This window comes from Cystoisospora suis (assembly GCF_002600585.1).
Source record: "Cystoisospora suis strain Wien I chromosome Unknown contig_1157, whole genome shotgun sequence".
NCBI lineage: Eukaryota > Apicomplexa > Conoidasida > Eucoccidiorida > Sarcocystidae > Cystoisospora > Cystoisospora suis.
Window position 1 is genome coordinate 34,688 of NW_027153958.1, and position 23,502 is coordinate 58,189.

Here is a 23,502-nt window from a genome sequence, read left to right on the forward strand (position 1 = left end):
GCTTGTATCTCACCAGCATCTCAAGCCGTTTGATGGCATCAATGGAGGGCACGGCAAAACCGTTTAGCCAGCTGGTCTGGTGGACCTCATCAGAAGACGCAACGAGGGCGGATGGCGGTCGCTGCGCCGCCTGAACTGTGGCTCCTAACGTATTGTACGACTCGCGGGGCCCGTTCAATGCCAGCCTTACAGCTGAGTAGTTTTTCGATGTTGCCTCGAATGAGGAGTTCTGCCGTTGACGTCTGCATGTCAACAAACTCCTAAAGCTCGCGAAGAATCGGAAAGTATTCGAGTCCACTGGAACGGCCGTCTTGCTCACGTGGGCCAGGTTGCACTTGTGCTCTTGCCTTTCCAGCATCACCTCCTCGATCGTACGCGAGCCGATCAGGCGATAGATATACACCGGCTTGAGCTGTCCCGGCCTCCACACGCGCGCCAGCGCCTGGAAACCGGGTCAACCACCTCTCCCTACTGAGCGCACTGAACAGGCACACCTGGCGGTCGTTTGCAGGATTCCTGGACGAGGAGTGCACACTCCATGCCTTGTAACGGGTCAGCTTGTCACGTACCAGTCAGGATCCATGAGAACTAGTCTGTTGGCTCCAATAAGGTTCAGGCCCACGCCTCCAGCCTTCGAAGAAAGGAGAAGGGCGAAGACGTTCTTGTCATTATTAAAGCTTTCTACAATCTCGGGCCTGTTTTTCACCAATGTCGACCCGTCAAGCCTCAAAAACAGACATTTTGTTGCTTCTAGCATTTCTTGTACACCGTCCAGAGTTGAGGTGAAGTTGCTAACGACCACGACCTGCCAACGCCGTTCAGACGACGGAACAGCTGATGCATCTTGCGAAAGAGAGCCTGTTTCCTGCGTCGGTACCTTGTCCTCCGACGAGTTCTTGACCTCAGAGAGAAGCTCTCGTAGGACTCGTAATTTGGGGTGGGCTTGGAGACGGCTATCATGCGACTTCTTTCGCTTCAACCGGTCCGGCTAATTGTGACTCGAGGGCTTACCTGGGCGCGGTGATGGAATCTTTCAGAATAGCTCGGATTTCACTAGTTTCATCCGACATCAACACGGAACCGGAAGCTATGCCGTCATCCTCCGCCTGTGTCGTCTCCCTGGTGACAACAGAGAAAGGATCGTTCACAAGTTTACTGCGTATCAGGGTAAACTACTTTGCTGCGGGAGATGGGCCCAAAGCGAGCTAACCGCAACAGTGAGATCATAGTCAAAATCCAAGAACTATCCTTGCATCCTTTGACAAGGACTGCTCTGCAGACGGCCTCGTAGGCGGCCCGTTGCTCATGGTCAAGGTCGACATAAACGGCAATTGTTTTCTTTGGGGGCACTGGAGAGGGGTTTGAAGCAACTTTGAAAGCCTGAGTCTCTGCCGTTAGCGGGACTTACTGTGTGCTTTGATTGCGTCGTCTGTTCTTCGAAGCACGAATTGAGACTGCGCAGCAGTAATTCGCACCATTTTAAAGGCTAGAATGAGAGGCCGTACCAGAAGAGAAGTCAGTTCTTCGGCCCTTTTCTGCCCTGCACGCGGGCGCATGGGTATCGTTGCAATGGGGCTCTCCATCACTTATTACCGAGAAGCTTTTCACTCGCACTAGCGTTTGGAAGGCGCGCTCGCATGATTGGGTCCTTGAAGACGCTACTAAATACGCGGCTGGACGGCATGGAATCTGGCCGAACAAACAAGCAGCATGCGTGCAGCTCGTCCTGCAATCCGGTAGGCCCTGCGACGAGGTTGTAGTCTTTCTCGGCATTCTCACCATGTCATTTTGAAGGGGCGTTCCTGCGGCCAAAACGCTTCATATTTTTGTTGTGAAGGTCTCTGCACCAGACCGTACCCGACAGGATGACCCTGTACTTGCATCTGGCTTGCTGTAGTTGCTGTGCAGTCTGTGACTTCAGGGATTTCAGGCGGTGGCCCTCGTCACAGATCAGAATGTCTACAGAGCAGGCGAGCGAGCCGGATAGTCGCCTAGTACCGGCATGCAAGAGCAGAAGCCATCATACACGCGAACCGAAAGCAGCTGACCTCAGCTGGTCATAGGAGACGATTACAAGCTTGCACGCGTTTGAGGCCGCAAACTGCTGTAGAGTGCTTTTCACTTCCTTCCCGTCACCGGCAGCAACCAGAAACTTCAATCTGTCGCCCAGCCATCTCCGCACCTCTGAGGGTTTTCCTAGTTTTTTGTACTGTTCGCGTCGAGCAGGAATATCATGCGTACCCTGGCTCCAGTTTCCAACCAAGCTCGAGGGACAGGCCACGACGCATTTCGCTGCGAGAGGCTTCAGGGACCCGAATGACGAGACAGCAACCCACACCAGGCAAAGTGCTTGGAGTGTTTTGCCAAGTCCCATAGTATCCGCCAAGATGCAGCCACCGCCAGAAACTATCTTATTGTACATCCACTGAACTCCTTCTCTTTGATGTGGCCTGAGGTGCTTGTTCAAAAAGGAGTCAATCCAAACCCGAGGCTGATCAGATGCCGCGGGCTGGTTGACTGTGATCTCAAATGCTGGACAGAGGGAGTACAGTAGCAGCAGCAGCACACGCGCAGAGAGGGCATACCCCCGTCGGGAACACTTGACTTCTCAGCTTCATTCCGAGCTTGTGGACGGGATAACAAGTCTTTAGGGAACTGTGTGTGGCCTTCCGACGATTCAGTCGAGAGAGCAGTAGCGCTGTCAACCATGGAGAATCCTGCCTTGAGCACATCACCTGTCCAGCTTACATGAAACATCGACCAGAAGAATACTCCGACTCAGATATCTCCTCGCAAATTTCCACTTCGTAGTTGCCGAGAACTAGTCAGGACAAGACCGGTGTGTCCTCGGACCGCGGGAAGCAGCACTAACAGGCACTCACTGATCCGCGAGCCTGTGACGAAGTGTGAGGCACGAGCGCCTCTGCTTGGGATTTTCGTAACGACTTTCCCCTGCAGCATGCCTCCACTGTCTGTTCCCAGCTTTTCGCAGTTTGAATGTGCTCACTGTGTGGTCCAACAGAGTTGAGCCTCCGAGACGCACCAAGAGAATGCCATCGCTGTTAAAGAAGCGTACAGTGCACCTAGCTTCACTATCGGACGTCTGGCTGACTTGTAGGTCTTTCGTTTTTTCAGTGAACGCTTGTTATAGAGTGTCTTGTACCCGGAGAAAGCAACATCACCGGAGGCCGCCGTCGTCGCCGCTCTCTTCGCTGTTGCGCTTATTGGGATCTCGACCTCTGCGCGCATTACCACTACCGGCTGGTTCTTGGTATCAACCCAGTTGTGTCCCCACCTTGGCCATTCAAAGGGCTATCGGGTTGCGCCGCGGCCTGGGTGACCGGAGCTACATCGGTCGACTCGGTCTCCTCAGCCGTCCTTTTCCGAAACGGCGGCATGAAACTGCGCCTTGCCTTGTGCTGGACTTCCATATCCTCTTCAGCTTCGCTCGTGGGCTTTGCGTCGGGCTCGAGCAAACTGCAGAACAGTGAAACTGATGACCCAGGCATGGCTTCGTTTCTGCACTTCAGGTGTCCGTACAGCCCTGACTTCGCTGCGTCACTTCAGCGAGCGGCTGCGTGCGAACTAGCTCTATACCTCTTGTAGAAGCGCGCCACAGCCTTGGGCGTATTGGTGGACCCGGCTGTTGCGCACGCGGGAAACCTGTATCCTGTGTACAAAGCATGTGTGCTGTACAGTTGAATTCCTGCAAGTCTAAGCCGCAAGACTGGAACTGTCGAGCTCCCGGGCTTCCATACATACTCGGACGCCCTCGGAACGCACGTGGTGAGCGAGTGTCACTCGCGGTCGGGTGACGAGCCCGCCTTCCCAAATGCATTACCTGGCGTGCGCTCGACCGCAAACATCCGCGCCGGGCTCACACGCAATTTCGTGCAACTCTGCCGGGTAGGGGTCTGTCATTTTGCAGCGACAAGAAACTGGATGCAAGACGACACACACGGAGGCAATGACGTTCACACTTGCAACGAGAACTCGGGAAGCAGCCTCCAGCTGCTCCGACCAAGATAGAGCGGTGGCCGCTGGACCGTACCTATCCGTCCCACGAGCCGCAAGCAGTGGTCATGCTTTCGAAGACGCTGTCTCCATCTTTCCACTCGACGCCCAAGTGTTTCATAATGCGCAGAAGGTCTCCTGGCAATGGAGCCTTGAACGTGAGGGCTGCGTCAGTGGTGGGGTGAGAGAATCGAAGCAAATACGCATGGAGGAGTGGTCGCTGGCGCAAAATGCCATGCTGTCCGGTTCGCTCTGACACTCCAGGCTGCCCGGCCACCCGGCATCGATCTGGAAGCTTCCGAGAGCGACTATTCCCCACGTCTGCTCCGCGGTCCTCAGAACTAGACAGAAGGGCCTGAAGCCTACTGTTTTCTGCGTCGCTTCCATAAACTGTGTCACCCAGGAGAGGGTGACCGATGAATTCCAGATGTGCGCGGATCTGATGTGTACGTCCTGTGAGGGCCAGGGCACCAAATACTCCCCATCCGCCTTTGCCTCCTAGGGGACGAAATATCGAAACGGCTGTTTTAAAATTGTTGATGTAACCGGGTTGTGGATGTTCTACGTCTCCCATTTCCCCGGATTCCACATCGGCTGAGTCACCGACGGCTTGCATTTTAGCTCTAATTTTGGGGTGCCTTCCTATCGCAGCATCAACCGTCTGGGCTGCTGTCATTTCTGGAGTGCACACACCGACATAGCCCTTGACCACACGTCTTTGGCTCCACTGACGACGGAGGCTCGTCGCCGCTGACAGCGTCTTGGCAACAACGAGAACCCCTGTGGTACCAATATCAAGCCGATGTACAATTGCATGCGGCCTGCTTACGATTTCTGGAAGACAGAGTGATGCTGGTTGGAGCCGTCCCAAACAGCTCAGAGGCAGACCTAAGCTCGTTGGCGGTTTGCTGTTCTCCGTGGCCCCCTGGCCCACGCTTATCCCGTCATCCCTATGCAAGGAGAGGAATGAACCAGCACGCTCGCTTGCCGTTCCGGACAGAAGCAAGGCCGCACGTTCTAGAAGAGGCTTTAGTGTTTCTGGAAATGGCTCCTTCGATACCAGGAAGTGGTGGAATAGACGGTGCACGACCGAGCCGTTCGCGTTCGCCTGGCTGATATCTGCGAGCAAACCCATGGATACCAGACGAACCAACTCTTTCGCCTACGGACAGGCGCTAAATCTTTCAATGTTACACCTCGAATATGCGACTACCGCGTCATGGGTACTACGAGGCCCCCTGTGTCTCTGGGGTTACCTTACCCCGATCTTCGGTTTCAGGCAAAACAGAAACTCATCTGAATCCCGAAGCAGCGCTGCGTTACCGCGCTTGAAGCGCCTCTACCTGACACTCCATCCGGCATCCAACCATACTTACTCCGTAGAGTCAATGCAGGCGGATGGGTCAGCAAACCCGCAGGCTTGTTGACCACCATGATATCCTTGTCCTCGTACAGAATCTGGAGTTTCCTCTCATCGGGCAGGACTACCAGCGCACTGCTGTCGCGGAGCATCCATGAGGGGCCGGACGAGGAGTTTCCTTCTCTCTGCACCCCGCAATCAAGGATTCCGGAACCACAAAAGCTCGCTGCAGTGGGATCATCAATGCGAGAGATGCTCGCATCGATTCCTGAACTCGTTCGCACGCTCGGGAGACCGGCTGTCTTTCTTCCTTGCGAAGAGCATGATAGCCCTTTTCCTGGTGCTGAGCGTCCCCATTGTGAGCTCTGATCACTTCGGAGTGAAAGTGGCTGTTCTCCCCGGCCTTCTTCCGCCTCTCCTCGCTGCTTTGCCTCTCCATTTTGTGACGCATCGGGCACTAACTCATGAAGACGGCATCGTATAAGAGCGGCGACCTCAGATAGATTACTGACCCTGTTAGTGTGCTGTCCGTTGCCAGCCTCACAGCCGGTCGCTGTACCCTTCACGGCTATACTTCTTTGTGGCACCCTCGCGTCCGGTGCAAGCATCAAGCCGTCCCCACTCCCCGCCGTGTCTTTTGCGTTTTCGCACTCGATAACACCAAGTCCCACCTCCTCGCCACAAGTAACAGGGTGTGCTACTCTGCACGAAACTGGAGCTGCCTTTTCTTCTTGAACACTTTCTGTCTCCTCTCTGGCCCTCTCAGAGCCCTGGGCAGCGCTCCCCTTACAACAGACACATGCGAGTAAAAACGAAACTTTAGACCCTGCTTTAACACGCTTCCCTGGGGAGACGCACAGCTTATCATCTACCCATACCCTCTCTCCGCGTATAAAGTGAGCTGCCGCCAGAGTCCGAGAAATGCCAAGAAAATCTGACAAGACGATATCAAGTCTTGCGGTTGACTGATGACTGCCGCGAGATACCGGGGCTGTGTACGTCGTGTGAGGGTAAGAACACTTTCTGTGTCCTGGACCAACTGAAGGAGCGCCTCCTGCCTCCTTCTGGTGAGGCGCACCAAAAGAAGGAAGAGAAAAGGTAGATGCACATGTGCAGGGTGGCTGTCTGTGAGGACGGCGAGTTTTACAAGCATTAAGGGGGACGCTGCCGAGGAAAATATTTTTCCCTGCGTGTCCTTTGTCTGTCCATGTTCCTAACACCGAAGCGTACCCTACTATCTCCCTATAGACCGCGCAGCGCGCCGTTAAAACTAAACGATCGTGCACACTGACTGGGCCCCCCAGGCTAGGTCTTCTCAGAACGAAGGAAAATGTGACATCCAAGGGAGGGAAAAAGAGCAGGAGACGGAAGATAACAAACCAAAGAAGCAGCCGGACAAAGCGCGTCCTTCTCATTCGACAAATCTGAGCCTCTCCGTTGTGCAGACTCTATGCGGCAATGACGGGTGATAGGGAGGAATGGAAACAAGACGAATCTCTCTGAGGAACGAGCGAGTGGAGACGGGGCGAACTTGCCTCCTACATGCAGCGAAGGGTGACAGAAGACGACGCATACACATTGCCACACCGGCGTCTTACGGTACCACTTATCCTGGACTTTTCACCTCGACCACGAGACCTCAATGCGGAATCTTTATTAGATCCCAGGATAACGCCAGTATAGTGTGGACGACAGAAACACCGACACCGAGAACGCCATTCCCGAGTGTAGTATTGTCCTTTGTCAAGCCGGTAATCAAAAGTTATTTCTTACGGAGACGTACTACGGGACTGTTCCGTCTTCGAGTAGAATCTACCATATACAACACGGCCTTATCTTCACTCCTGCGTTCCCGATGTACGCCTCTTAGCAGAAGCACACTGGGAGCGAGGAGACCGAGAAAGTTGGGGACTGGTACGTAGGTAGGAGCGCAGACTGACGAGGGCAAGTGGGCACTCGCGGTCTCCTTGTCCCTCGACGTGGTAACTAGCACTCTGACCGGTTGGTCACAAGCTTTGACGTGCTAACTCCATTTACGGCACAAGGTAACAACCCACCTTGTGAACTGTGTACAAGAGCTCAACACGGCTCGAGGAAAAGGGGAATGGAAAAGAAAGGGAAAGGGGACTGCGCTCCAACATCCAGACAAAAGCAGGCGGACTTAAAAATAAAGGACCGCCTACACGGAACTGGCGCCAAGTCGGCAACCTCAAGGAGACAGCAAGCGCATGCAAGTCCCGGCCTTATTCTAGCTCCGGCACCTTTCGAGCGTAGCGGGGACGCTCAGCAGAGGGCAATTTATCAGACTGACTCGACATAGGACACATTGAGGACAGTCTTACTTAGTTCGCTATTCTGGTAGCTGCTACACCGAGGATTTGCGGTCCGTACGTTTTTCCCCGTTTGCCTGCAGGAAGTCTCCCGAGTGCATGCGGCTCCAGTCGGCAACTCTACGGCATACGATTGTGTTCAACTGGAACACACTGTTGTTGACGGCCTCGGGTGCACCTGACTCTGTTCCCCGCGGGAATACTGGCTTCAGGTTGATGCTGGATTCTTTCCAGAGGCTCTTATCGCAGTCTGAGTTGTCAAGCTGGCGACTGACTAGAACAATACTTCGGCAGGCGCTAGCGACTTCGGGTAAAGAAGCACACCCAGGTTGGCTGTTTGGCGCATCTGCTTCGAGAGACCGTCTCTACACAGACGATGCGTGACAAAGGTTGATGCTCTCCGGATTACAAGGAAGACAATACTCACTGTGTGGGCGGTGTTCTCTCCCAAGTCTCCAACCCCTCCCTGTTCTTTTCTCCCTCCAAAGAAGTACCTCCTTCCCTTGCACTCAGTAACGGACAGCGCCTGTAGCCATGCGGAATCCTTCTCTCCCATAACAAGTCGGCAGGCTCAGGTCCTTTCTTTCTTTTGTGGCTTCTTCGAGGCTCGTCCCCAACTATCATATCCGGGAAGTGTTTCATGTCATCAGAAGTCCTTCGGTTACAATCCCGAATCAAGCTAGCCGTCCTTGTGGTGTGGCGCTTTGCTTGATCGTAGTTGCTTCGGGCCTGTGCAACTTCTTCATGGAATTAGAAAGCTTCACTGGGCTAGTTTAGGCGCTCAGTGGTGTCCGTTTAGGGGACTAGACAATCCCACACCCCAACGTCGGTATCAACATATTGGGAAAGGTCGGCCTTGAAAAAGTACATAATGGCGTCTGCAGGTGCATCCAATAAAAATCAGGAAGTCGAGACCAACGCGTCGTCAATACCCGCAGACGCGTGCAAGCGCGTAAAGGTCGGCGTTCTTGGGGGTAAGCTTCTTCGGTTGTTTCACCGACCTCTTCACGCAGCAAAAAGATGTCTTTCCCTCAATTTCGAAGTTCTCTCGTGGGTCGGAGTAGCGCATCAAGAGACACTTTCTTTTGTCTTGGATTCTGCAGCGTGGTTAGGATCTCTCCTGGTTGCATCTCAAACACTCTTCTTCGCTGACCGGGAGCCTTCTCATTGTGCTTCTCGCGGTCGGCTGTCCCCTGTATACATGCACGTATGCTGTAACCTCCGCGCGTGTGTGAGCGTACTCTGGGGGTCACCACTGGTGTGCTGAACACCAGGTTTTCTGGTTGCGACTGGGCAGCGCAACTTGTTTTCCGGGGTTAGCAAAAGTGGTGTGCGGTCCGCGGAAAGCTCCGCACATACGCCATGCACTCCTCAGCAGCAGCGAGAGAGAGTGCTCGTGCGTATTTGTTTTGCCGTCTTGGCCTTCCGTATATTACTGTCTATATACCCGGCAAGGCCTTCTGTGGTGTCTCTGTGCAGCCACAGGTGCAGTTGGGCAACGTTTTCTTTGTCTTCTTCATAACCACCCCTACTTTCGCGTGGCTGCTGTCGGGGGCAGCAGTCGATCAGCAGGGAAGCGGTGAGTTACAGAGGATGGCTATGGCAACAAGAAGATGTTTGACTGAAAACAAGTGTGAGACAGAGAAACTCGACTGCATTCACAGGTCGGAGAGTCCGCATCTCCGGCTAGGTGACAGAAAAGTACTGATGTGCACATCGTCGTACGCGGTGCCAGTATCTGTGTGGCCAGCTGGCCGAGGGGAAGACGACAACAGAAATCACCTTGATAGAGCCTACTGGCTACTCACGTCGGCGGGCCATGAGTCGTCTCTGGAACGATGGGCACCACGTATATACTCGCGTAGGCGTTTTCTCTTTCTCTGGATCTCTTTCTGTTTACAAGCGCTCGCAAAGCGGAATTCACGTAAGATCTGTGTAGACGGGTATTCTCATCCCCCACCCTGAGCGCCGCGTGCCCTCTTGCATCCGCTCCACCGCCACTCGCTTGAGGACACCGTGGAGCTGCTCCGCACACTCTCCGGAGAGCCCACATGCATATGCAGATGCCTGTTCGTACGAAGAGATACAAACGTGCTCTTGGCTCAGTGTGCCGCTGTGGGCGGAGTATATACCTCCGTTCGGGTAGTGGTGGGAGGCGAAGCCAAGTTTGTATCATCTACATAAAACTTGAGTCTTTCCCTCCACCTTTTCCCAAGAGAGCCACTATGCTCAAGGCAATGTGCGTGTCTATGTCCCACAATCCTCTCTCTTCGCTAGCTTCGCAGAAGCGGTGACGTGGCGCCAAGATGACGACAAGGCCCTGACGGAGGAAATTCTCCAGATGACCGTCCTCGAGTGCACTTGTCCGGCGCTCTTCAGGCAGAAGGGATGGTAAGCATAAACGAGAAAGGCGCGGCCCTGGTATGTTCCGTTTTTCACTCCTGGTATTCCCCATCTTGTTTGCAGAAACTGAAATGCATACGGCTTTCTTATGTCTCTTCCTGTATGACGAAGCTTCGTAGGAGCGAACCCTTTCCGCCGCCGCTTTCTCCTTGACTGACGCCTCCTTGCCGTAGATGGCGGGATTTCACAGGCGCTTGCCGGCATTCGCTCCCAATAAACTCCAGTCAGCTCATGGAGCAAGACGCGCTATCGATTTTTCTCCGTGGATACGCCGACGACGCTTGCTCTCCCGTTGTGACGAGTGTCTAGAAGTTACACGCTCGGTGAACGCGCACACGTACAATCACTCTCGGTACTACCCCAAGGCTGTTGATGTGTTGTGGTAGTGTGTCCTTCGTCGCAGGAACAGGACCGACCGTGGAGATTCAGTGCTTTCCAGCTGCTTCCGGTTTAAGACACCGTCTTGTGTCCGCGTCAGTGTCCTCCGCCGCGAGCGTCCGTCATCGGGTACTCGGGTTGCAGTCCGCCTGTCGGGGCCTTTCCTGTAAACGTAGTTGCGCTTTACTTCTGTGCGCTTTGTCTCCAGCGCTTTAATCTTCTCGGCTCTGGATGCTGCCGCTGCTGACGAGCTGGAGGAACTTTTCGCTAGAGAAGGCTTCATGGTTTTCAGCAATGCGAAGTCCCACCGCATGGACCCAGATGTACCTATCCTGCTTCCCTACGTAAATGCCCCTCTACTAGACGTTGTACGGGCGCAGGCCCACTACGTGAAGGCTCGAGGAGGGATCGTCACAAATGCTAACTGCGCTAGCACGGGTTTAGTTGTAGCTCTGCGCCCCTTGCTTGACAGATGGGGTATCACTCGGCTCTCTATAGCGACATTGCAAGCCATTTCGGGTGAGTACCCTGCACCTAAGAATAGCAGCACCCCCTACCGCCTCGTGTACTTGTACATCAATGACAGGAGCAGCGGTCGGTGTGTCTTAAGACAAAAAGAACGGACTTTTTGGAGTCTGTGGAGTCCACAGGGCTGCCACGTTGATGCGGTCCTTCCAATAGAGTGAGAAGGGTTAGGAAGCAGAAGTTTCCAACAGAGACAGCAGCAGGACGGCCAGATCTCTGATCCATTATCTCAGATTATGCATGCAGACTTCCGTGTCAGCACCCGTGAACGTAGACAGCCCACCCTGGAAGCAAGGGGCCGCCCGCCGGCTCTGTTTTTGCATTGATGCTGAGCTCTCTGGATGCTTTTGACTCCTGGAAGCGCGTAACGACCACGCGCTTGTAGTGCAGCGGGCCTTCGTTGTATCGCAGACAAAAAATGTCAGTTACGCTAAAGCCTCATTCTTTTTTGTGTCAGATGCCTGATCACAAAAGGTTGTTCGCCGCGGCCAGTGCCATTTCGGAATCCATTCGGAACTCTGGGGCGCCCTGGGAGGGTATCCTTGTTCCCGAACGGTTTGAGAAGCTAAGAGTGACGCCAACCGGCCGCGGCATGACAATACTCTGTACAATGTTTTGTACGTATCGACAGGCGCAGGCTATCCAGGATTGAGTGCGATGGATATGGTAGACAATGTCATTCCCTTCATCTCCGGGGAAGAAGAGAAACTTGAGCGTGAGCCTCAGAAAATGCTGGGGTCACTGGGGAGCGCAGGCCGCTCCATCCAGTCTGCATCGTTCGAGAGTGTTGCCATGTGCCATCGGGTCCCCGTCGTCGATGGACATACCGTGACGGTGAGACTCAGGGAGTTTCGGAGGATTTCTTAGGCTGGTCGGTGTCCCTGCTCCGGTTACTCAGTCGCAGAACTTGCGATATGGCGGCAGAGCCTGTGTTCGCGCGTATGCAAAGGAGTAGCTGCACTCTTATGGACAGGGTCTGTGCATTTGTCCGTTTCGACGTGTTTGCACAGTCACGTGTATCAGAGATGCTATGAAGCAAATCCTCAGTACTCTCTGCTCCTGTGCACAGTTGCATATGCGGGAGTTTGTTTCTGGTTGGGCACGATCGACACACATGCGTCTGACTGGAGGAGAACGTTGGGAAAGTGCCGAGGTTCGGAAATCCAGGACTCCCTTCCAGTTCGCTGGAAACATGAAGACCCGCCTCAATGACGTTTTGTTCTTTCTGGTGTGTGGCATTCCTACAGGTGACTGTGGACTTTCCCTCGAACGCTTTTCCCGACACTGCAGATCCACTGAAGGTCGCCGCGGAGGTCACCTCCGTCCTCGGAGCATTTGAGCCGCCAAAAGAAGTCACCGCTTTGCCCTCCTGCCCCACACAAGTCAGTAACATTCGCTTCTGCACTTCCCCTGGAGGTGATCTCGCTCGGGTGCGGCCACCAAGAAAAGACTGCTGGTGATCATGTTGGATCACAGTTTGAATTGTGTGTTGCAGCTCCCTTTCGGTTATCTCAGGTGATCTTAGTTTGCGAGGACCCCAGCCGTCCGCAGCCCCGCATAGACAGGCTACGAGGGAACGGGATGTCGGTTTCAGTCGGCCCTGTCAAAGCAAAGTTCTTGGTGCACTCGAAGACGTGGAGTGTCAAGTTCACGACACTTGTCCACAACACTGTGTTAGGTACGACTGGGCCGGCTGCCCACCTGTGGGGAAGAAATGTGTCCCTGCATTTGTTTAGGCAGCTCCAATTATCTTCGCAAGATTGAAAAAAGTGGCGAATACAAGTGGAATTTGTCACAGTCACGAGTTCTGACAGGGATCAGTCAGGGTCAGTGAAGACGAATTACGTGTTGTAATGCTCGTCGTACACTCCGATGCGTCAAAAATACGTCCACCCATGCAAAGCGAGTTTGATTCCTTGTAGATGACTCAGTTGTGCGTAAGCCGAATGCTAACTTCTCACTCCGTTCCGAACCCGAGGCAACAAAGTGCAACACTGCGTGGTGCTGTATCTCCTCAGATGCGTGTCGGAAGTCCGGCTTAGGCAAGTGGGAACCAGTCCGCCGTAAGATGGCATTTTTGTTCCTTACAAACAGGACAACACCCGCACGAGTTTTCTGTGCTCGATTATGTGGGTGCACACGTTGTGAAAACAACATCTGAAGCAGTCCATGCATATCTGTGTGGCTGTGCCGCGCGAGCTGTTCCGGCACTCTGTTGTCAGGCAGTGCGTTTGCCGGTGTCTGCTTGTGAAATGGTTGCAGGAGCAGCTGGTTGTGCGATCTTGAACGCGGAGCTTGCCTTGCACCGCGGCATGATTCGGGATCCGAACAACCAAGACGGAATTCTAGAGCCAGTGTCCTGTCCATAGTCGCATGTTTCCGAAAAGGTAGCCAGTTCGCAGTGCGCCGGACAAAGAAGTGATCAGGCTCCTGGAGCACTACGGTCATAAGCGGGGGCGATGAGAAGAAGCCTGCTCTGCGTTCGGCCCATATACGCTGAACTTAGAACGCTCTGTAACACTGGAGCCCCGATTTGACTGGAGAGCATACTGGACGGAAATTCGGGTCTCACTCCGCTCGGGAGGGATGGTTATTTTGACGGAGGAGGAGGCTCAAGTTGGACCGCGGTTGCATTCCGGGAACTGAATACTCGCCAGCATGCCCGGGGGGAGCGTTGTATCAGGTCAGGAGGTGGCGATGCCTGCTTTGTCTTCTGTCCGTCACGCTCTCAGTAAGAAAAACCCAGTGGGGGGGGGTATTCTAGTGCTTGGTCTGAGCTGTCTAAACCGATTTCGGTGCGGCCGCTCACGAAAAGGGCACCGACCGGGACAGGGGCAGTCCTAGTCAGATAAATAGAAGATCGATAGCTCACGCTGCTCACAGCGCACCGTCTGTGGAATCACACTTATCCGACCATCTCCGGAGAGAGGAAAACTCATTTTATTCTTTCACCAGAGATCGCCGCGTAGAAATCGTTTCCCAGTCTGCCCAGCTTGCTGCTGCAGGGGGCGGTCTTCACCGTTGCAGAACTGCTCGCAGTTTCCTTCTCCTGGATCAGAGAGCCAGCAACCCTGCGACGCCAGCAGGGGGAGCACAGTATGCAGCTCCGTGGCTGAGCGGCATCCGCCGACTATACGCCCGGGATGTATCTCAGCTGTGAAGCGTTGTTTGAAGCTCACTCTTTGTAGAACTCCAGCACCGATGAGTGCGTGAGCGTGACCGGGTACGTGTCTCCTCGCTGCTTCGCGGAGGCGGACATCATCCGGCGATTGAAAGTCTTGACAGGGTCAACATCGGAAGCATCCTGAGGCGCGTTGAGCCCTGCCAAGGTCTCGTGCGCCGTAAAAGCGAATGAGCTAAGATTGTTGTGCCAGCGGTGTCTCATGACTCCCCCGTGAACCTTCGACGGCGAAGGTGGCACTGCTTTTTCAGCAGTTCGGATCCGGGGTCTCCGTTGTCTGGTCATAGTGGAACGTTGTATCGGGACGCTTGGACTGTTCTCCGTTCGACTCATACCGTTTAGGTGGTGTATCATCAGAGTCGCAGCACCCTGACAGGCGGGCTGGCCCTCGAGCAGGTTCCGACTCAGCAAGGTACGCCGCAGCTCGTCAACTGGAAACAGAACGGCTACACGGTACACTGAAGCGTCTCGCAGCTCACGTGATGACCCACCAGCTGTAGTGTGAGACGATCGACTCGCCGTGACCGCGTAAAAACCAAACAGTCTGCAGAGATGGGAGGCAGCCTTCACCGTGAAAGGCTCGCCCACGGGTGCATCCGTTTTACTTTAGTCTGGATGACTAACAAAAAGTCCAGATCAAGTCCTCGTCCAGTTTGCACGGGCACTGTGCGTGGTTCAAACTGGAATTCAGGTCCCTCTCCTTTTGCCTGGCGAAAGGCCGAGCCTGGCACGTCCGGGAGAGGACAGCGACTATCGTGAGGACACTCTTTCCGAAGAGAATCAGCACGATGGGCCTTCCGCTTTCCCCCTGCCGCGCGTCGTTTTTCAACTTCTGGACTACTTTTGGAACGCATTGCAGCCGCGGCAGCAAGAGCTTACAGTACTCGACGAGGTCCGCGCTTGCTGGCACTCTTCTCTCAGATACCAGTCGCTATCCGACGGCCCAAAACAAACGCCATCACTATTTCTGCAGTTCGTCCAGTCTTGCTGGCTGAATTCGTCACCCACACCGACCAAATTTGTGCATGGCCTACGCTCAGCGATACAGTAACTGGCTACAGGCGAGAGGATCGGTGTTTCACGAAAGAGTCTGGATCTACGCAAAAACGAGGCCGACCGGGCCAGGTCAGCGGCTCGCGACGGGCTGCAGTTGACCAGCAGAAATCCTCCTGGACGCTTCGCTACCTGACCTTTGCTCCGCAGACGCGCCAGCTTCGGCGTTTACTGCAACACCATGGAAGGGAGGCTGATTCGCTTACCTGCTCAAAAGCGGAGCTCTGCGTCTTCTCTGCAGTGTCCGCCGCTGCAGCAACGCCCCTCCAGACAAGATCCCCACAAATAATTGTTTAAAGCTTACCAAGTCGTAATGGTGACGAAGGTTGGAGCCAAGAACCATTGCACGAATGAGCAACGGGCACAGGCAGCACAGACTTGTAATGCAGCATCACGAAGTGCCTCACCACTACTACCCTAGCTTGGGGCTTCGATGTAAAACAAGAGACAACACATCGAGAGAGGCCACTTTTGTCAAAATTATTGCTCTAGAGTGATAGAGTACAGATACAAAAGTTTTTTTTTTTTTAAAAAATCCCAGAGATCCTCATCCGTCGCGGGCGTCACCGAAGGTCTCCGGATCCATGTCAGGATTGTCGCCGCCGCTGCCACCGCCTTCTTTCCGCACACCCGATAAAACGTCGTCGATGCGCAGCAACATAGCAGCCTGCAAACACCCCAACGGCATGTAAAGAGCATGAAGTACAAAAACCACCGAGAAGATAATGGAAACTACAGCGGCCGACCAGGGCAAAGATAGGTTAGAAGACACCGGGACATACCGGCTGGCCTTCGTGATCGTGCAGTTCTGGCCGGGTGGCACAATGTGCAGATCACTTGTTTCCGCGACCGAAAAAAGGACCTTAAGCCCACAGGCAGCAGTACGGTCTGTTAGGCTGAGCCTCAGTTTGTGTGATTCAGACTCAACGTGACAGGCTAATGCACATTCTCTTGCAATCGACCGGGTGCCAGTCAACCGTACTGAGTACTGATGTAATGGGTGAGTGCGTGCGGAGAATCCTTTTTAGCTTTCCCCGTGGAGTAGACACGCTGGCTCGGCACTTGTAGAATAGCCACCGCTACTCCTTGAGATCGGTCATGCTTGTCCGAGCTAAATAGTGGGCTTTCAGCGAAGTAAGACGAACCTACTTTCCCCTGGAATTTAACTCCAACACGAAGAAATGAAACGCACCGGGAAAAAAGGAAACGCATTAGGTAACTTACTGCCTCGATCGCTGTCTTGAAGATTTGTTGCTTCACCGCCAAGCTATCCCATATTTGCTCCTGGACCACATCAATTATAGCCCCGGTCTCCCCGTCGACACCGTACTTGACGCTATCAGCTGAGCAGGGTGCATGCTTCGACCGAAGCTCGGTCATGACTTTCACTGAAAACCGTCCACACACACACCGCACAGAAATAAAACGCTGTTACAGCGAAAGCAGTAAGAGCCACGCTCTGGTGAAGATATGGGACGAGTTTCCACATCCGGTCGATCACACACGCTTTCCCACATGCAGTCATTTCTCGGTGACAGCTTTCCGTTCCCTTCAGGGTGGGACAGAATCATTTTCAGCTCGTGCTTCGTGCTGGCGACGGACAGTGGAACTGCAGGAAACTGCGAATGTTGCTACTAGGATCTCACCCGGGGCACCACGGCGGGCAACTGTCTTTTTCCGCCATGACCCAAGTCAACTCGCTCTATCTGTGCTAGAAATCTCAAGAAAAGTAGGCACTCACAGGCGCCGCATTTGTTCTATGCTCTCATTAACATAATACTAGGCAAACACAGAAACAACAGATCCTCAGTTCTGAGCTCCCTAGACACCCTCCTACGCGTCATGACAGTTCGATTAGCAACCGACACAAGCTGAATCCTGCACTCTGCAGACTTACCCACACTCGTACCGCAGTTCTGCGCCAGAGTCCTCGGAATAACCTCCAGAGCATTCGCCACCGCTCTGTACGGGTATTGTTTTACTGAGTCTACGTCTGTAGGTGCAGAGTGAAAACAGAAGTGGTGGCGAAGAAGAAGTTACAGACAAGGCATGAATGCACCTGTGAAACACACTCACCTGTGTGTGTGTGAAACCGCAAGAACTGAAGTGAACGAGCCTCAAGAAACGACACTCTTCAGGAAACTGTCCGCTTCTGCCAGTAACACGACAGGTGCGATAAAAGAAAGAGAAAAGCAGAACGAAATCACTGCTGTTGTATCACAACTGGTTCCCCTCAACAAAGTGAGGGAACCGCCTGAAGTCGGGACGTCCAGAGAACTGCCCTGCACCCGCTGGTCTCAGACTTGTCAGTCCTGGACAAGATACGGGCCTTCTCAGAACGCCTCATTTAGGTGCTACTCGAGTGCGAATGCACGAGGGGACTGGTTGATGCGAAAAGGGTATCCACGAAGGTTAACACTCCTGTCACGACCATCTTCATCATTGCTTCCCAAGGACGTCCTTCTTTAACCCGTCAGCTCAACTGTACCACTTCGGTGAGTTGTCGGCCTATTCTTCCCACTTCGCAATGCAACAGCTCAACATCTAGTGGATATTTTTGACTGCGCGCTACCGACTAAGTTATGCAGCAAATGTTTGCATGCGCGCCAGGGAATCACCCTGGAAGCCGGTGAACGAGAGAAACAATTCTTCGTGAAAGACAGAAGCCTTGAGCCTTCTGCTAACCATTCTTTCAATAAACTTGCGTACCGCTGGCGTTGGAACACGCAGTAGCGGGTGCCTGTACCTGCAATGCGTCTCTGCCGCACTCAACCGGTCCTCAACAGGCACGACCCGCTCATGGTAAGACGGCACTGTTCCAACAGACATAACCGGCACCGTAAGATACCGTAGGATATGAAGCGTGCTAGAACCGCCCAGACTGTTTTAGGGGTCTCCGATCTCAGCACGCATCTCCCATAGGAACGAGGCAGAAATAAGGAACTCCACGGGAATCAGACTGTCAGGTATAAATGGTTTCGAACAATGGGACTTGCTTACTTTTGACGTTCGCAAGCAGACGAGCAGAGACTGCCATCTCGACTGAACCTCCGCCAGGTAAGAGTTTACCCTCGAGCAAAATGTTACGAGTAACATTCATCGCGTCTTGCAAATTCCTGTCCGCAGACGAAGTGAGAAAGCCGAGGAACACCGAAGACAAACACTGACGCTGTCAAAAGGCGAGAGAACGCGAAACGAGCTCTTGCAGATCAACGGCTGGATGCAACAAAATGGAAGGCTTCGGACATGCCTAATGCCTCAATATCTCTTTTTCCATAGCAAATGCGGTACCATACAAAAGTTTGCGGCTAAAAATATAGGAAAAAAAAAGACGAGCTACCCTACGAGAAACTCTGACTCCGTCTCTATTCCTGCCTCGTATCTTTCTCCCTGCAAATATCGAAACGTTAGCGTGCTGGCGGAAGCTGGACCGATGCCTCCCTCAAATAAGCTCTCTTGGGAAGAATTTAGAACAACACTACTGACACTCGGGGAAGAATCGCATACTCCGCAAGAAGCGCATCTTTGCCGAGTGTACCAAGGATATATACGTATAAGTATAAAGGAAGACGTGAGCAGTCCCCAGAACCGAATGCAAACGTCGAGCGCGCACCGACGGCCGAACACAAAATGTGTGCTCAGACCGAAGTTCGCGAGCAACGGATCTGTAGTGGAGTATGAAAACCTGCGCCCTCCTCACTAGCGTTTACCTTTCAACTTCGTTGAGAACGTCTTTGCTCCCACCACGGAGAAGAATAGTGCACGCGCCTTTCTCCTTACATTTCGTAAGGAACATGAAGTACTCGTCGCCTTTAGAGATGCGAAGTAGAGAAAGCACGGACAAAATTCACGGGAGCACACTGAAAAGCTTCGCAAGTATTTTCATCCCGAAAAATGGAGGAACGGGCTAAAAAACGTTTTGCTACGGAACAGGTGTGAAACCTTGACAACCACTCGCGCATAACAAGATTTCGATCAGACACTTATATGGTGATGAATGCTGCATATGGGAGTGATGGCGGCGGATCAGGATCTCCCTCTACGACGAACGCATTCTAAGCAGCTATACATGGAAGCATAAATTCCGTATCCACATATGCATACAGCAACCCCAACAAAACAGCGAAGAAGCCGCCGCCTTACAGTTCTGACAAGCACGTAGTGCACAGCAGTCCTACGTGTGCTAAGCTACTATGGGGGATGTATGAAGAATCTGTTGCAATTGAAAAACATTTGTACGGAGAATGCTTTCGGCGTAACTTCCTTGCTTGACCACTTCTGACCGCTTGGACAGGGTGTATGTTCAAAATGCGAGAGTCGTCGTAGGCAGACAGCTATAATTAACACAGAAACACCAGTGACACATTCCGAAGACGTCCAGATGCATGGAATGGACCAGGGCGGTCTGCAGGTGTGCAAGTGAGTACGCTGCTTGGCAAGACACAATTGCTCCAGACTGTACGGAATCAACCTGTTCTTTTGAGAAGTTTCACAGCGCGAACAATAGCCGTCACTAGCTAGCTTGCCGTAAATAGAGGTCATGAATGAAATTGGTGAGCTGCTGTTCCCCGGGTTAGCAAACGTTCCTGCGTCTGATTCAACACGTACAAGCGTGTGCACATGAAAAGGCACATCTTACCAATTTTCTTGATTTCGAAGAGGCCGCATTTCGTCCCGACGTCCTCAGCGGTGATTTCCTCTGTCCGGTTAACAATCGTGGCTCCAGTAACCCGTGCAATTCGATTGTTATCCGTCTTCCGGACTCGGCGAATGCAGCTGATCCCAGCCTTGACTAGGAAATGCTGCGCTAGATCGCTCACGCCCTTCTCCGTAATGACCACATTACACCCACTGGCAATGATATCGTCGCACATGGCCCGGACTTCTTTCTCCTCTTGTTCAAGAAGCTTCGACCATTCCTCTTCCTTTGTTATCTCTACATACGTCTGCGACTCTCCCTTCTTGTACTCTAGAGGACAATCCAACAGCAGAACCTGAACGGAGTAACGACAGACGCAGAACACTCTCAAACGGATCTAACCACCAACAAACGTCGCTGATAAAGCCGCCGTAGGGGAATCCGTGAAAATAGCCTGCCGAATGAGTGAACAGCACGTCACTGTCCAAACGAGAAGACCCCGAAGAATACGGTCGAAGAGCGAGCAGGAGATTGGTCACAAGCTTGTGCCTGTTATCTCCTCCAAGTTGGCTGAGCGTTTGACATACAATACCATCTCCAGGAAGAAAGAACCCTGTCTGTTGTTACCCGATTTTAGCTATATTGATGTTCTACCACTTCTACTCGGATATTCATCTCTCCGTTGTAATGTGAAACCACTGCAGTTAAACCATGGAGACACAGTAACCAGAGACTGTCAGGAGGAAAGCACCAGCCCTAGGAATCCTCCCTGGGAAAGCCCTCCGTGTTTTTCGATTTGTCCTGAGTTCTCGCGTTTGTGAGTCTGTAGAGCTGCACTCTCGATTCCTGCTTATATGCTTCCTGTAGCCCCAATGAGAACAGAACCATTCCTCGTGTCGACCATCACGTCACATGTCAACTAGATAGGAAAAATCTCCAGCGGCGCGCTCCAAGAAGTCAGTCTTCGCCACTGTCTCTTGAAAAAGAGAGCCTAACAGGACTGCACAAAACTCACTCGCAGCGACACGAGTAGTGACCAAGGGTGCAGCGAGTATGTTGATTTGCAAAAAGTGGAGGACAAGAGACAGATTTCAGCACCTGTGCAGGGATCATTCGCCTTCCAAAAACGCACCTTTGGGTTGACGATATATCGCCTCATCTTTGCGTGAGTGATATCTTTGTTCACCATAACGCCGTCAAGGACCCGGCTCTCCTCAAGTTCTCCTCCTGGAATCTTTTCTACTTTGGCGTATCTCCTGATGTCAATTTCCTTCTTGCCATTCGGCAATGTAATATCAACTTGTTTAACAGCTTCAATAGCTATGCGACTGAGGCGGCCCTCCCAACGAGAGGAGAACTTAGTACTAAGACATGCGTCTACAACTTGTCGTAGTTTCTCATCATCGTGAGTGTCCACCTCAATAGCAATCTCCCTCATGTATTTCAAGGCATCCTCCAAAGCGAGCATATATCCGTGTGATATGATAGAAGGATGCAGTTGATGTTTCTCCAAAAGATCGACCGCGTTTGATAAAACTTCTCCTGCTAGTACAACAACACTAGTACTCCCATCCCCAACTTCTTCATCTTGCGTGCGGGACAACTCAATCATCGTACGAGCAGCCGGATGAACCACATCGACCTGAGAGCAAAAGAAAAAAGAACCGCGTTTACTTACGTGTGCCGCGTATTAAGATCCATAAGTTGGAAAGAGACGACAGCAAGCTGCCGCTCCCGCCTGCAATGGCTATTACACGACACAAGGGGAATATCACATCTATGACAGTTCCGTGTTCCTGTGAGTACGCAAGACAAGAAGACAACTTTCTTGCACAAGGGAGAGCCAAAGGGAAAGTAGCCAACAGGAGTCACTTTCGGACTGATATCATTAGCCGTGTAGTAAGTTAACACAACAGGAAGACTTGAACCCCTTGCAAGCCGCCGGCTACAGCTATTCGAAAGGAGTGAAGACAACCTCCATGATACGACGGTGTGATACAACACTCTTGACAGGAGAGGCTAATCAACGCAGTCGAAGGTGTCACCGCAGCAGGCATGCATCAGCAGACACCAAACAAACTCGTGAAACATGTAACAGATGTTTTGCTAGACATCCGTGCTGTTGACTCCATAATAAGACCTGCACGAAGAGTGCTCTCTGTTGCAGACATAGGCACGCATCACACACAATTCCAGCGAAAAGGCCAGCTTGAACAGTCCAACCTGCACACGAGGTAACAGTGACAACAGTTTGCTGGTGTCCACCCTGCTTCCCTTTGTGCGCTAACTAACCGTTTTACAGACGCAAAGAAAAGAATTGGCAGCCATCGAAAACCCAAGAGACGAATCTGAGAACTCACCTCCCGGAGAATGGCATTACCATCATTTGTGAGGACGATTCCGCCAAGGGGATCGAGAAGCATTTTGAGCATGGATGACGGTCCAAGCGTAGTCCGCACAATGTCTGCAATGGCTTTGCTAGCCTGAAGCCACGAGCAACAAGAAAATAAAATAAGAGAGCTGAGGCATGCTCGGCAAAAAATACAAAAACAAATTTTAACGTGATATGCTACAGGTCCCTACACCAGGACAGTCAGCTGCACTGCAGTCAGCGCCACTATCGCTCAAAGACATACTGTTGTCTCGATTTCGGCCCCCATTAAACGGTCCTGGTTGCAGCTTGTAGTTTCTGTTAGAGCCTCAGAGTTTATGAGGGACGGCGTAATTGCGAACAGGTGCAGGCTATCCCAGTTCCCTACTTGGTCCCCCGAACCCATACTGACCAGCAAAACACAACATTAAGTACAGCACACAACGGACGAAAACGAAACCGAAAAAGACCCACTTCGTCTGTAAATCGTGCACGGGCTGTCGACACCGGAGATTGGATCTAGCGATTGTGCGCGATGTTTCGGGGAACGACAGCATTTCCGGAGTGCCCTCGAAGCGCAATTGGAGGCGAGCCCCCCCCGGCTTTTCCAAACCAGGTACGCATTGGAAGAAGCGTGGCCGCTCTCACTGAGGTATATGTTAGCTGGAGAAGCTCACCTGTATGTTTGCGAGCTGAGCTTTTCTCCCCTGCTCCCTCTTGGTGTTCTGTTTCAGAACGAGCACGCGGCCCTGTGGTCGAATCATCGTGATTCAAGTACGGTAGGTAAGATATCCGGAGTCGGAGAACAGGTTATGTTAGAAGCGACTCATCAAAGCCTGTCTGACAAGAGCCGTGAACCAAGAATCCTCTCCAGCACAGGTGTTGCCGGGTGGCAGACGATGCCCCAACAAAAGCAGCAACACTTGACGTTCTTAAACTACAGCGGAACCGTAGAACGCAAGAGACTGAGAAAATATTCTCCACTGAGAAAGAAAAGGGTTTAAAAGGCAACATATGCTCAAACTTCGTCTGTCTTCAACACCGCAGCAGGGAAGGAAGGGCAGACCGCCGCAACCACACAGTGCAGGAGTTAAGGAGTGGAGGTAGTACTGCACGGAAGCAGATCGTTAGGCGACGACTATTACCTGGCCAAGCACCCTTTAGCCTTATTTGTGTGGGCACAAAGGGAAAGTGGCGTTGGCAAGTTCCTCACGGTGTGGCATGCGCGCATGCACGTTTCAATTAGTG

General features: G+C 52.7%; 4 protein-coding genes across 4 annotated transcripts; 1 reads left to right on the top strand and 3 right to left on the bottom strand.

The window, feature by feature from the left end:
* Window positions 1-260: 260 nt before the first annotated feature.
* On the bottom strand, window positions 261-3,477 carry CSUI_002774 (snf2 family n-terminal domain-containing protein; the record flags this gene model as incomplete). Its single annotated transcript, XM_068062973.1, is given in 11 exon segments — window positions 261-516; window positions 570-942; window positions 1,409-1,486; window positions 1,506-1,802; window positions 1,858-1,991; window positions 2,049-2,532; window positions 2,586-2,666; window positions 2,749-2,821; window positions 3,008-3,059; window positions 3,113-3,239; window positions 3,296-3,477. 11 exon segments carry the CDS (start codon window positions 3,429-3,431, stop codon window positions 261-263), a joined length of 2,091 nt encoding a protein of 696 aa, XP_067925049.1. The 5' UTR covers window positions 3,432-3,477.
* A 437-nt stretch (window positions 3,478-3,914) lies between these two features.
* On the bottom strand, window positions 3,915-7,741 carry CSUI_002775 (rna pseudouridine synthase superfamily protein). The gene is made up of 2 exons (XM_068062974.1): window positions 5,391-7,741; window positions 3,915-5,133 (listed from the first exon to the last, which is right to left on the bottom strand). Exons 1-2 carry the CDS (start codon window positions 6,787-6,789, stop codon window positions 4,052-4,054), a joined length of 2,481 nt encoding a protein of 826 aa, XP_067925050.1. The 5' UTR covers window positions 6,790-7,741; the 3' UTR covers window positions 3,915-4,051.
* Window positions 7,708-14,391, top strand: CSUI_002776 (aspartate-semialdehyde dehydrogenase). Its single transcript, XM_068062975.1, has 8 exons — window positions 7,708-8,678; window positions 9,184-9,283; window positions 9,982-10,095; window positions 10,694-11,004; window positions 11,642-11,844; window positions 12,258-12,396; window positions 12,506-12,688; window positions 13,273-14,391. Exons 1-8 carry the CDS (start codon window positions 8,576-8,578, stop codon window positions 13,377-13,379), a joined length of 1,260 nt encoding a protein of 419 aa, XP_067925051.1. The 5' UTR covers window positions 7,708-8,575; the 3' UTR covers window positions 13,380-14,391.
* A 1,128-nt stretch (window positions 14,392-15,519) lies between these two features.
* CSUI_002777 (cct chaperonin gamma subunit) lies at window positions 15,520-23,018 on the bottom strand (the record flags this gene model as incomplete). Its single annotated transcript, XM_068062976.1, has 9 exons — window positions 15,520-15,911; window positions 16,469-16,632; window positions 17,142-17,237; window positions 18,245-18,360; window positions 18,955-19,054; window positions 19,884-20,238; window positions 21,016-21,525; window positions 22,244-22,366; window positions 22,932-23,018. The coding sequence occupies 9 exons, from the start codon at window positions 23,016-23,018 to the stop codon at window positions 15,792-15,794; spliced, it is 1,671 nt and encodes a 556-aa protein (XP_067925052.1). The 3' UTR covers window positions 15,520-15,791.
* Between the last annotated feature and the right edge of the window lie 484 nt (window positions 23,019-23,502).

Excerpts from the sequence above, each read along its gene's own strand:
- CSUI_002775 (XM_068062974.1), bottom strand. The coding sequence starts at position 6,789 with ATGAGAAGGACGCGCTTTGTCCGGCTGCTTCTTTGGTTTGTTATCTTC. Across the intron at positions 5,134-5,390 it reads GCCTGCATTGACTCTACGGA|ATATCAGCCAGGCGAACGCG; the intron begins GTAAGTATGGTT and ends GTTTGCTCGCAG.
- CSUI_002776 (XM_068062975.1), top strand. The coding sequence starts at position 8,576 with ATGGCGTCTGCAGGTGCATCCAATAAAAATCAGGAAGTCGAGACCAAC. Across the intron at positions 8,679-9,183 it reads AAAGGTCGGCGTTCTTGGGG|CCACAGGTGCAGTTGGGCAA; the intron begins GTAAGCTTCTTC and ends GTCTCTGTGCAG. Across the intron at positions 12,397-12,505 it reads CTCCTGCCCCACACAAGTCA|CTCCCTTTCGGTTATCTCAG; the intron begins GTAACATTCGCT and ends TGTGTGTTGCAG.